The sequence below is a fragment of the Biomphalaria glabrata genome, chromosome 3 (genome assembly GCF_947242115.1).
Source record: "Biomphalaria glabrata chromosome 3, xgBioGlab47.1, whole genome shotgun sequence".
Classification (NCBI taxonomy): Eukaryota; Metazoa; Mollusca; class Gastropoda; family Planorbidae; genus Biomphalaria; species Biomphalaria glabrata.
In genome coordinates this window covers 20,431,100-20,444,998 of record NC_074713.1, presented here as the reverse complement: position 1 = coordinate 20,444,998, position 13,899 = coordinate 20,431,100, and the positions used below count along the sequence as shown (strand labels likewise).

Here is a 13,899-nt window from a genome sequence, read left to right as displayed (position 1 = left end):
CCATTTGTCATCATCTCCCTATTGTGCTCTAAAGCAATTTTACCAATCTGACGAATGCACCTCAGTCGAGGGCATCGATAAGATGTATGAGAGACATGTCCTAACTTGTCTTTATTTATCCGCAGCCTCCCTCAGGTGTCTGCCTATTGCCTATTTACCTGCTATTTATTTATTGGATCAACGATCTATTTACCTGCCTATTTACCTATTAATGTGCTTAGTGCTATTCAGCACTGCACTTGCCTACTGAGATCTACTCAACTCTACCACTTGGCGCTATCGGCATTGCCCGCCTATTCGACAGCCCACCTGTCATCTTATTAGGTGCGACGTCCCTATGGACTCAGGTCTGTGCGAGACGTCATAGCTACGCCAACCCTCTGCAACTCACTGGACATATCCTGTCAACTACGCTGCCCACGGCAGATCAGCTCTGCCCGCAGTAACCTTGTGCCCACGGTAGCCGGCCACCCGCCCTACTGTGCCCACTACAGATATTAGATTTTGGGATTGAAACTCCACAAGAACTATATCACCGGCGTCCCTCTATCCGCTAGAGCGCCACCTCCAGCTGAAGAACCTCAAGCCAGGACACAGCCAGCTGCGACATCAACAGGAAAAACCAGCTAAGTCAGAGGACAAAGTGACATACTCTCATTAGGTGCAAGAGTGATGATTCAATCTAGTAATACTCAGAGATAGATGCAAACCCTCCCCCTTTTTTTATTCTTATATGTATATTTATGTAAATAAATATTCTTTATTTTTAACTTTTGTATCTATCTTTCATTGCTTGTCTAGTTGCGTGTCTGCTCCCGATTCATATGCTGATAGGTTGGTGTGTGATAGCTTTAAAAATAATCATCCCCTAGACATAAAACGCGCCAAACACACATCACATTTACACCACCTGTCACAAGTATGGACTGTAGAAAAGTCAGCATCGACAACTCTTGTGAACATTCTAGAAGTATGGACTGTAGAAAAGTCAGCATCGACAACTCTTGTGAACATTCTAGAAGTATGGACTGTAGAAAAATTAGCATCGACAACTCTTGTGAACATTCTAGAAGTATGGACTGTAGAAAAGTCAGCATCGACAACTCTTGTGAACATTCTAGAAGTATGGACTGTAGAAAAGTCAGCATCGACAACTCTTGTGAACATTCTAGAAGTATGGACTGTAGAAATGTCAGCATCAACAACTCTTGTGAACATTCTCGAAGTATGGACTGTAGAAAAGTCAGCATCGACAACTCTTGTGAACATTCTAGAAGTATGGACTGTAGAAAAGTCAGCATCAACAACTCTTGTGAACATTCTCGAAGTATGGACTGTAGAAATGTCAGCATCAACAACTCTTGTGAACATTCTCGAAGTATGGACTGTAGAAAAGTCAGCATCGACAACTCTTGTGAACATTCTAGAAGTATGGACTGTAGAAAAGTCAGCATCGACAACTCTTGTGAACATTCTAGAAGTATGGACTGTAGAAAAGTCAGCATCGACAACTCTTGTGAACATTCTCGAAGTATGGACTGTAGAAAAGTCAGCATCGACAACTCTTGTGAACATTCTAGAAGTATGGACTGTAGAAAAGTCAGCATCGACAACTCTTGTGAACATTCTAGAAGTATGGACTTAGAAAAGTCAGCATCGACAACTCTTGTGAACATTCTAGAAGTATGGACTGTAGAAAAGTCAGCATCGACAACTCTTGTGAACATTCTCGAAGTATGGACTGTAGAAAAGTCAGCATCGACAACTCTTGTGAACATTCTCGAAGTATGGACTTAGAAAAGTCAGCATCGACAACTCTTGTGAACATTCTAGAAGTATGGACTGTAGAAAAGTCAGCATCGACAACTCTTGTGAACATTCTAGAAGTATGGACTGTAGAAAAGTCAGCATCGACAACTCTTGTGAACATTCTAGAAGTATGGACTGTAGAAAAGTCAGCATCGACAACTCTTGTGAACATTCTAGAAGTATGGACTGTAGAAAAGTCAGCATCGACAACTCTTGTGAACATTCTAGAAGTATGGACTGTAGAAATGTCAGCATCGACAACTCTTGTGAACATTCTAGAAGTATGGACTTAGATTTATAAAGTCAGCATCGACAACTCTTGTGAACATTCTAGAAGTATGGACTTAGATTTATAAAGTCAGTCTCTAACACCATTCTTTCCAACGCCGACATTGCCTTTAAAACCTTCGCCGTCCACTTCTTTAAATGTGTGCCTGGCACGAAGTGAAACACACACAAATGGTTCACTTTCACTCTGTCATGGCAGATAGTCTCCACATGTTCAACTGAACATAAAGGGCTCGCACTCTATAATTTTGTTCAAAAGCTGCTGTGATTAAGTGATCCAAGATTGTTAATGTTTTTCAAATATTTATTGCATTATTTTGTATGGAAAGACAGTATATGCATGGCAAGTCTTACAAAATGCGGGGATCCAATTTAATGGATTCTTGCGAGGTCCCTCATCTAATTGTTTTTTTTACAATTGCAACTATAACTATTAATTAGATCATTATACCAACATTTGTTATACAACATGCATAGGAAGCAACTCAAACGTACTAGGCGCCAGTGGGTTAATTTAAATTACGCCAGTCGTACGATAGGCCTCATCTAAATATGTTAAATCGGCCTAAAGCCGGCCCTGAGTATACGAAAGATATATTTTAAGAGATTTAGAAAAAAAAAAGTGACTTCTGACGTTATAGATTAAAAAGATTTAATTTTAAAAAAATTAAATTTCTTACAATAGCACTGAATATTTCACAGGACATGCGTGACATGCCTGACACTAAATTGACTTTACTTATGCATTCATTCTAATGGAGCCTTTAATTTGACTCTATGGTGCCTGGTATGCTAAAAAGATAATTCAATACTGCATGTCAATAACACATTGGTGAAATAAAACTGATCATTGCAAAGAAAGAAGTCTGCTAACTAAAGGGGAACTAAGTTTACAGAGCACCACAACCATTGACTGGCATCTGGATCACTTTTCTTCTATTCAGTTTTTTTTTTTTTTTTTTTTGTTGTTTTTTTGTATTTGTGTATTCCTGGAAAATCCAAATGTCAAGGACACTACTCGAAGATTTTATTGGAAAGAAATTTCCCAGATGCCTCCACGCCAACCCAATCTCACCTGACCTGTCCTATGTCACAGGGAAGCTTTTAAAAACACAAAATCTACTCCATCACGTAACTAAACAAGAACAAAACTGTTTGGCTATTCATTCAACGTTTACAAAATCGAACCATTAGCACAGTTTCATTTTTTTATGTCTCAAATATTTTAGAAATAATTGATCAAAGTATTAACAAAGGACATGCCAACAGGTTGACCTTCATCTTTTGATTATTTGGCAGAAGTAGAGAAAGAAGAAGACTAGAACAAGGGAAGCTGAAAACTGAAAATACTTTTAAAAAAAAACAACAACTATGCTTTTACGAAGTGTCATTGTATCAGTTTGTATCATTGGTGTCTAGATTGTATCAGTTAGTTTGGATCATTGGTGTCTAGATTGTATCAGTTAGTTTGTATCATTGGTGTCTAGATTGTATCAGTCAGTTTGGATCATTGGTGTCTACGCTATGATCCTATCACTTGTCTCACTACGCTATGATCCTATCACTTGTCTCGCTACGCTATGATCCTATCACTTGTCTCGCTACGCTATGATCCTATCACTTGTCTCACTACGCTATGATCCTATCACTTGTCTCACTACGCTATGATCCTATCACTTGTCTCACTACGCTATGATCCTATCACTTGTCTCACTACGCTATGATCCTATCACTTGTCTCACTACGCTATGATCCTATCACTTGTCTCACTACGCTATGATCCTATCACTTTCTCAATACGCTATGATCCTATCACTTGTCTCACTACGCTATGATCCTATCACTTGTCTCACTACGCTATGATCCTATCACTTTCTCCTACGCTATGATCCTATCACTTGTCTCACTACGCTATGATCCTATCACTTTCTCACTACGCTATGATCCTATCACTTTCTCAATACGCTATGATCCTATCACTTTCTCAATACGCTATGATCCTATCACTTGTCTCACTACGCTATGATCCTATCACTTGTCTCACTACGCTATGATCCTATCACTTTCTCCTACGCTATGATCCTATCACTTGTCTCACTACGCTATAATCCTATCACTTGTCTCACTACTCTATGATCCTATCACTTGTCTCACTACGCTATGATCCTATCACTTGTCTCACTACGCTATGATCCTATCACTTTCTCAATACGCTATGATCCTATCACTTTCTCAATACGCTATGATCCTATCACTTTCTCAATACGCTATGATCCTATCACTTGTCTCACTACGCTATGATCCTATCACTTGTCTCACTACTCTATGATCCTATCACTTGTCTCACTACGCTATGATCCTATCACTTGCCTCACTACGCTATGATCCTATCACTTTCTCAATACGCTATGATCCTATCACTTGTCTCACTACGCTATGATCATATCACTTTCTCAATACGCTATGATCCTATCACTTGTCTCACTACGCTATGATCCTATCACTTTCTCGCTACGCTATGATCCTATCACTTTCTCGCTACGCTATGATCCTATCACTTGTCTCACTACGCTATGATCCTATCACTTGTCTCACTACGCTATGATCCTATCACTTGTCTCACTACGCTATGATCCTATCACTTGTCTCACTACGCTATGATCCTATCACTTGTCTCACTACGCTATGATCCTATCACTTGTCTCACTACGCTATGATCCTATCACTTGTCTCACTACGCTATGATCCTATCACTTGTCTCACTACGCTATGATCATATCACTTGTCTCACTACGCTATGATCCTATCACTTGTCTCACTACGATATGATCATATCACTTTCTCAATACGCTATGATCCTATCACTTTCTCAATACGCTATGATCCTATCACTTGTCTCACTACGCTATGATCCTATCACTTGTCTCACTACTCTATGATCCTATCACTTGTCTCACTACGCTATGATCCTATCACTTGTCTCACTACGCTATGATCCTATCACTTTCTCAATACGCTATGATCCTATCACTTGTCTCACTACGCTATGATCATATCACTTTCTCAATACGCTATGATCCTATCACTTGTCTCACTACGCTATGATCCTATCACTTTCTCGCTACGCTATGATCCTATCACTTTCTCGCTACGCTATGATCCTATCACTTGTCTCACTACGCTATGATCCTATCACTTGTCTCACTACGCTATGATCCTATCACTTGTCTCACTACGCTATGATCCTATCACTTGTCTCACTACGCTATGATCCTATCACTTGTCTCACTACGCTATGATCCTATCACTTGTCTCACTACGCTATGATCCTATCACTTGTCTCACTACGCTATGATCATATCACTTGTCTCACTACGCTATGATCCTATCACTTGTCTCACTACGATATGATCATATCACTTTCTCAATACGCTATGATCCTATCACTTGTCTCAATACGCTATGATCCTATCACTTTCTCGCTACGCTATGATCCTATCACTTGTCTCACTACGCTATGATCCTATCACTTGTCTCACTACGCTATGATCCTATCACTTGTCTCACTACGCTATGATCCTATCACTTGTCTCACTACGCTATGATCCTATCACTTGTCTCACTACGCTATGATCCTATCACTTGTCTCACTACGCTATGATCCTATCACTTGTCTCACTACGCTATGATCCTATCACTTGTCTCACTACGCTATGATCCTATCACTTGTCTCACTACGCTATGATCCTATCACTTGTCTCACTACGCTATGATCCTATCACTTGTCTCACTACGCTATGATCCTATCACTTGTCTCACTACGCTATGATCCTATCACTTGTCTCACTACGCTATGATCCTATCACTTTCTCAATACGCTATGATCCTATCACTTGTCTCACTACGCTATGATCCTATCACTTGTCTCACTACGCTATGATCCTATCACTTTCTCCTACGCTATGATCCTATCACTTGTCTCACTACGCTATGATCCTATCACTTTCTCACTACGCTATGATCCTATCACTTTCTCAATACGCTATGATCCTATCACTTGTCTCACTACGCTATGATCATATCACTTTCTCGCTACGCTATGATCCTATCACTTGTCTCACTACGCTATGATCCTATCACTTTCTCGCTACGCTATGATCCTATCACTTTCTCGCTACGCTATGATCCTATCACTTGTCTCACTACGCTATGATCCTATCACTTGTCTCACTACGCTATGATCCTATCACTTGTCTCACTACGCTATGATCCTATCACTTGTCTCACTACGCTATGATCCTATCACTTGTCTCACTACGCTATGATCCTATCACTTGTCTCACTACGCTATGATCCTATCACTTGTCTCACTACGCTATGATCCTATCACTTGTCTCACTACGCTATGATCATATCACTTGTCTCACTACGCTATGATCCTATCACTTGTCTCACTACGATATGATCATATCACTTTCTCAATACGCTATGATCCTATCACTTGTCTCACTACGCTATGATCCTATCACTTTCTCGCTACGCTATGATCCTATCACTTGTCTCACTACGCTATGATCCTATCACTTGTCTCACTACGCTATGATCCTATCACTTGTCTCACTACGCTATGATCCTATCACTTGTCTCACTACGCTATGATCCTATCACTTGTCTCACTACGCTATGATCCTATCACTTGTCTCACTACGCTATGATCCTATCACTTGTCTCACTACGCTATGATCCTATCACTTGTCTCACTACGCTATGATCCTATCACTTGTCTCACTACGCTATGATCCTATCACTTGTCTCACTACGCTATGATCCTATCACTTGTCTCACTACGCTATGATCCTATCACTTGTCTCACTACGCTATGATCCTATCACTTTCTCAATACGCTATGATCCTATCACTTGTCTCACTACGCTATGATCCTATCACTTGTCTCACTACGCTATGATCCTATCACTTTCTCCTACGCTATGATCCTATCACTTGTCTCACTACGCTATGATCCTATCACTTTCTCAATACGCTATGATCCTATCACTTGTCTCACTACGCTATGATCCTATCACTTGTCTCACTACGCTATGATCCTATCACTTTCTCCTACGCTATGATCCTATCACTTGTCTCACTACGCTATAATCCTATCACTTGTCTCACTACTCTATGATCCTATCACTTGTCTCACTACGCTATGATCCTATCACTTGTCTCACTACGCTATGATCCTATCACTTTCTCAATACGCTATGATCCTATCACTTTCTCAATACGCTATGATCCTATCACTTGTCTCACTACGCTATGATCCTATCACTTGTCTCACTACGCTATGATCCTATCACTTGTCTTACTACTCTATGATCCTATCACTTGTCTCACTACGCTATGATCCTATCACTTGTCTCACTACGCTATGATCCTATCACTTTCTCAATACGCTATGATCCTATCACTTGTCTCACTACGCTATGATCATATCACTTTCTCAATACGCTATGATCCTATCACTTGTCTCACTACGCTATGATCCTATCACTTTCTCGCTACGCTATGATCCTATCACTTTCTCGCTACGCTATGATCCTATCACTTGTCTCACTACGCTATGATCCTATCACTTGTCTCACTACGCTATGATCCTATCACTTGTCTCACTACGCTATGATCCTATCACTTGTCTCACTACGCTATGATCCTATCACTTGTCTCACTACGCTATGATCCTATCACTTGTCTCACTACGCTATGATCCTATCACTTGTCTCACTACGCTATGATCCTATCACTTGTCTCACTACGCTATGATCCTATCACTTGTCTGGACCAGTTGGGAAAATGGGCGGGAGAAAGAAAGGGATATCTGCTAGTGAGGAGATAATGAAAATAAAAGATTGTATAGTTACGTATTGTTTGTTTCAAACCTACTTTAAAGCAGCGACCTATAAAAGGGACTAATTCAGCTTATACCACCACTTCAGTAAAGTACAAATTCTTTCAATTGTTCAAGATACCAAACAATATAATTAATTAGCAATAGTTACTTCACACATTTTTTTTTATTGATTCTTGTATTGTCAGGTAAAACAAAATAATTGCTCAAAATTTCAGCTTGATCCGAAATTCAGTGTCAAAAAATAACGTGTATAAACTTTTTACCAGACAGACAGAGTGAGTTTCTATAAACTTTTTACCAGACAGACAGAGTGAGTTTCTATAAACTTTTTACCAGACAGACAGAGTGAGTTTCTATAAACTTTTTACCAGACAGACAGAGTGAGTTTCTATAAACTTTTTACCAGACAGACAGAGTGAGTTTCTATAAACTTTTTACCAGACAGACAGACTGAGTTTCTATAAACTTTTTACCAGACAGACAGAGTGAGTTTCTATAAACTTTTTACCAGACAGACAGAGTGAGTTTCTATAAACTTTTTACCAGACAGACAGAGTGAGTTTATATAAACTTTTTCAAAACTTGAACTAGTTTTAGTTCTGTAATTAAAATGAAAGTTCCCATGGCAAGTCTTCTGACTTCTGAGACATTCCCAGATCCAGTTGGTTGTTCTATGAACTTCTATCGTCTGTTACTAATGTTGAGTGTAACACTGAGTAACAAAGTGTTTTCATCTAAAGTTGACGTTGTATCCTGTGTACACACTGTAGAAAGTGTTGCTATGACCTTTTCAAAACAACAACAACTTGTAAGACACAATAATATCAATATGAAGGAAGTGTTCGATCAGTAAATGTCTCATTACTCAAAACATGTTTGAAAACTATTAGATAACTAAGGGCAGTAAGCAGGATGGATTCGAAGATCAACTGATACGTTGATAGTTGATAGTTATTTAATTAATAACAATGATTTTTCAATTCAGCGTCCTTGACATTACTATTTATTTCTAAGCCTCTCCAAATTTTCCAATGTTCACATTGTAACGATATTTGTATTTGAGTGCTAGATGGAATGAAGTCTTGATGTTACGATGAGATTATGTTGATCTGATGTTATAATTTAAAATAGATTTCATCTTTTACACAATTACTGAACACTCAAACACTATTCTTATGCCGGAGATTCAGATGTAAACTATAAATTCAAACAACGAAGATTCTTCAACAATAAATACAAAGCTTTCATTCTGGAACTAGAAATCACTTTAATAATATACACACTGTACAATACAATTTAATGAAAACAAATTTATTGTCTTCGTTCAAGCTCAAACTGACTTAAAAATCCTTTGAAATCCTTTATATCATCAAACTCTTTCTATATTTGGAAACAAACAAACTCGCTCCTTATATGGTCTGGAATTAACTTGCCGCCGTGATGCAAATATTCAGCCAATGAATGCATTAATAATAGAATTGCACGCTTGGGCCGCCGCAGCGGGGGTGCAAGGTGGTGCACTTGCACACCCTTGGATTCTGAGCAGCCAAATTCTAGCTATTTTTGTGCACCAACAGATCAATTAAAATGTAAGTAAACAACTATGACCAAGTAGTGCTTCCACTACTAAGAACAGTTGTAGTAGATTAGCCTAGGCTTTGTTATGACATGATTAGGAATTAGTTATTTGTTTCGGGAATAGGGTAAAGTTTTACTTAGCGACGATGACGTAAAGTTGGTTAAAAAACAAGAACGCTCTAAGTGACGCTAAAAGAAGACGCTTCGTGTAGAGCAGTACAATAGATATACGGATTTACGGACATAGCTGACATCGGACGATTCCCTTCAGTTTAGTATTACTTCCAGTCAGACGTAGATCTACACTAGTTATATTTCATAGAATCAACACCGCGCGGAAGCCTTAACAGCTTATTGGGAATTGATGGCTGACCATGTATGTGCACCCCTCTGAATTCTGAGTACTCAAATTTCAGCCAGTAACTTCTGCTAGGAAGCAACTTAACATGTAGTGTCTCCACTGAGATAAAGTTAGTCAGGATAAGCTATTTTGTAATAATCTGGAATAGGCTTATCTTAGTTCATGTCCGACCATGTGCGCTTTATTATTAGCTTGCAATTCAATATTCTATAGCACGCTAGTCGTGACGATATGTTTTCATTTGCGCACAATTATAGTTATCATTATATTTAATAAAGGGGTAGAATATGATAAAAGTTATTTTTTTGTCTTGGAGGAAACATCCTTGCCAGCTGTCTCTCGATGTGATATATGGGAAAGTTTCTTTGAACAAGATTGAAGAGTGCAGTTATCTTGGTCAATGTATTTACGTCTTGCGGAGTTGCGGTCATTGTTAGCGCTTAATAAACTAGCAGGTTAAACACGTCCACCAGTTTACAATAGAAGAGATATAAGAAAGTTCTTCCCATGCCATCAAAACGTTGATTTGTATCGGCGGAGCACTGGTAGCAGCAAGAAACCAAAATATACCACCAGCAGCAGCATTATGAATTAACTGCGTTTTCTTGGTATTTCGTTAATGAAACTGCAGATATCTCTGGCACTAAGTAAATGTGTTTGAGACTTGGATTTGTTCATGGCAATTGTACACGAGAAGAATTCGTTGGTTTTGTCCCTGTTGTTAATAGAGACCCACTGCTTGTGTCTAAAGTCATTGTCAGCAAATACATTAAGTACAGCCTAGACCTGAACAAACTACCCGGCCAATGCTACGATGGCTGACCCATGATGATTAGCATTCAGAACTGTGTTCAGGCTAGGATTTATTAAAAATATCCAAAAGCAGACTTTGTCCGTTGCGCGTCTTACAGACTTAAACTTGTTATCATTGACCTGAATAGCGCTTCAGATATAAGTAATGCGTAAGATTGTCTATTTCTTCCGTAACAGTCCTAAGCGAGAGAGCTGGTGCTAAATTTACCTCTTTTGTTTGAGACACGATGGACTGAGAAATACTTATTCATTCTCGCTTCATTCTCGCTTTATGTCACAACTTTGAGAAGATCTTTGACTGTTTGGCGTATTTTAAAATAACGGTTGTAAGTGAAACCAGACAAACTGCATCAGTGTAATCAGTGCCTGCTTCTCATGTGTTTCTTATTTGTCTTTTAATTGTCGACCATTATTCACCTGTTCTTGAACCAGTTTCCTTGATGTTGCAGTCTGTGCAGCTTAGAATAATTAGCCGCTCAACAACACATCAGCTGTCACATTAATGACCATGCTGAGGAACACTTCAGGGATGGCATCCTAATTAAGGCAATACTATTGGCAGAGAAAATTTGGTATTGAGTCGGTGCTGCGAGAATTTGCAGTCAACAGAGGAACCGAGCAATAACCACATGTTTGGATTTTGTAATTATTACAGAACACGTGACTTAATATTCTGTATCTTGATTCGTTAGTTTCTTCATTAACGTCTCGCTTTTCAAGCAATACTAATGCTCAGTTCAACCTGCTTTGTCTACATCCTAAAACGATGCAAGAGCTGCAACGTAAAGAAGAATATTAGTTTTGGCAGCGTTTATATTTTTGTTTGATCTATTGTTGGGATGCATGGGCCACACGGATAAACTTACCAACGTGTACAGTCAATAGTTTATTCACTTGTTAGTTTGTTTGTTTTTTATTTCATGAAACAAGTATTTACAGTGAACATAATATCTCATAGGTATGGGGGAGAGGGGGCACCAGTTCTTTTCTTTAATATTCTCTGTGATAAAAAAAGTTACGACTTTGAATCATAGGTGGCAACTTGCACCCCCCCCCCCAATCCTGCGGGCGCCCATCCTTGAAACCACGACCTTGCTATGCAGACGCTGCAGAAATCTAAAAACAAACTTAATGCAACAGCTGCTTTATGCTACGTGACACACATTCTAACGTTTTTCTTTAGGCGCCTTTACACTGCACTCACATTTCTCCACATTGCTTTCTTTTCTACAATTCTTTTAGTCATTTAGTCATCTTTGTTAATGATCAACAATGCGATATTCCAACATCTAAACCTTTAAAACGTATCTGTCAAGTATGGAGATATGTTTGCACGTTTTTGAAGTGCACTTTTGGAATGTCAATAAATGTTATACTTTTAAATGATTTATCTTAACCTATGAACACATATCAATCTTTTGAAAGACACAATGAAATAGATATACAATATATTTGTCAATAGTATTTAGCGCCAAAACGGTTGGCGCCTAAACGGTAAGGCCAAAACGTCCCTTTTTGTATAGACACTACCGGACAAAGTCTTTGTCTGCACGAGATGCGGAAAAATATGTAGGTCGCTACTGGGTTTCCTCTCATCCTTAATCTTCGGAATCGAAGACATTGCCATTATGTATGTATGTAATACTATGTATTGAGTATGTATGATGTATGTATGATGTATGTATGATGTATGTATGATGTATGTAGGAGAGAGAGAGAGAGAGAAGAAGAAGAAGATGAGGATAAGTTAGAGGTGCGGTATCCAGGGTAAATAAAGTAATGGCGTAAAACAGAGGTTGACTTAAAAAAAGAAACATTTGGATTTTTTGCTTTTACGACTCAATAATTCACACACACACACACACTTAAAAATACAATCACATACTTTCACGTGCGTACAGATGTCACGCGCAAGGTGGGGGATGGGGCGTTAGAATAATCAACATAAAAGAGGGAGGGGGAGGAATTAGTGACATCTGAGTTTCTCAAAACACTGTGGGTGGTCCTACCTGATAGGTCGGGAAAATAATCTAATCTTTTGATAGCGTCTGAGATCTGAACCCTGGCCCTATAAACAAAAAGTTGTCGTTTTTCTTTCAGAGTTGCACAATCAAACAAGCCCCACTGTCCATCAGCTGCTCCAATAAAACTAAATTGTATCGACTTATCTCCCTTAGATTTCATGATAGAACGATACAACAGATTTAGGAGAGAGAACATTTTCAAAGCGATACCATAAACTAGTCCAATAGACTGGCCAGTGAGAACACTTGGTTTCGTCTATCAAAAGATAATACATAGACTCCAGAGTTAGCAAATGTCAATACTTTCATCCAATTTCTATGAGCTGATCCATCGTCTTTTTTTAACAGAGGAAGAGGGTACAATTTGACTTTTCTTCGGCTACTCGACTCAATATTTAATAGACCCTATGTTTCTTTTCGAGCGTGACCCCCGCCCCCACACACACACACACGCAACCCTCTTCACTTCATGGCTCGCATCAAAGACTCACAACATAGACTCGAAAAATAGACTCACAACATACACTTACCAACATAGACTTACCAGCATAGACTCACAACATAGACTTACCAACATAGACTTACAAGCATAGACTCACAACATAGACTCGAAAAATAGACTCACAACATAAACTTACCAACATAGACTTACCAACATAGATTTACCAGCATAGACTCACAACATACACTTACCAACATAGACTTACCAGCATAGACTCACAACATGGACTTACTATATACTTTAAACAACATAGACCCATCAACAAAGTCTCGTCAACATAGGCATACCAACATAGTCTCAACAACATAGGCATACCAACATAGTCTCAACAACATAGGCATACCAACATAGTCTCAACAACATAGGCATACCAACATAGTCTCATCAACATAAACTCACCAACAGACTTAAAACATAAACTTACCAAACACAGACTTACCAACACAGACTAACGACAAGCTGAAAATGTATTGTGCATATTAATCAAACCATGATGGCTACTTTCGCATCCGAGCCAGTTGTTTCTGGTGCAAGCCAGTGAAACTGTCCATGAAATTTGCAAGTAAAATTGTGTTGCGTTCAGTGATAAATAAATAGTGTAACCTTCAGAGAT

The 13,899-nt window shown here is 38.9% G+C and overlaps 2 protein-coding genes across 2 annotated transcripts in view; both read left to right on the top strand.

The window, feature by feature from the left end:
- The first annotated feature begins 921 nt into the window (after positions 1-921).
- LOC129925053 (uncharacterized) lies at positions 922-1,797 on the top strand. Its single transcript, XM_056023385.1, has one exon. The coding sequence runs from the start codon at positions 922-924 to the stop codon at positions 1,795-1,797; it is 876 nt and encodes a 291-aa protein (XP_055879360.1).
- A 40-nt stretch (positions 1,798-1,837) lies between these two features.
- The window catches only part of LOC129925052 (E3 ubiquitin-protein ligase TRIM9-like), a 28,172-nt gene continuing 16,110 nt past the window's right edge, over positions 1,838-13,899 (top strand). The window contains exon 1 of the mRNA XM_056023384.1: positions 1,838-2,090. Within this exon, the coding sequence (XP_055879359.1) occupies positions 1,838-2,090 (253 nt within the window). The remainder of the gene's footprint in view (positions 2,091-13,899) is intronic.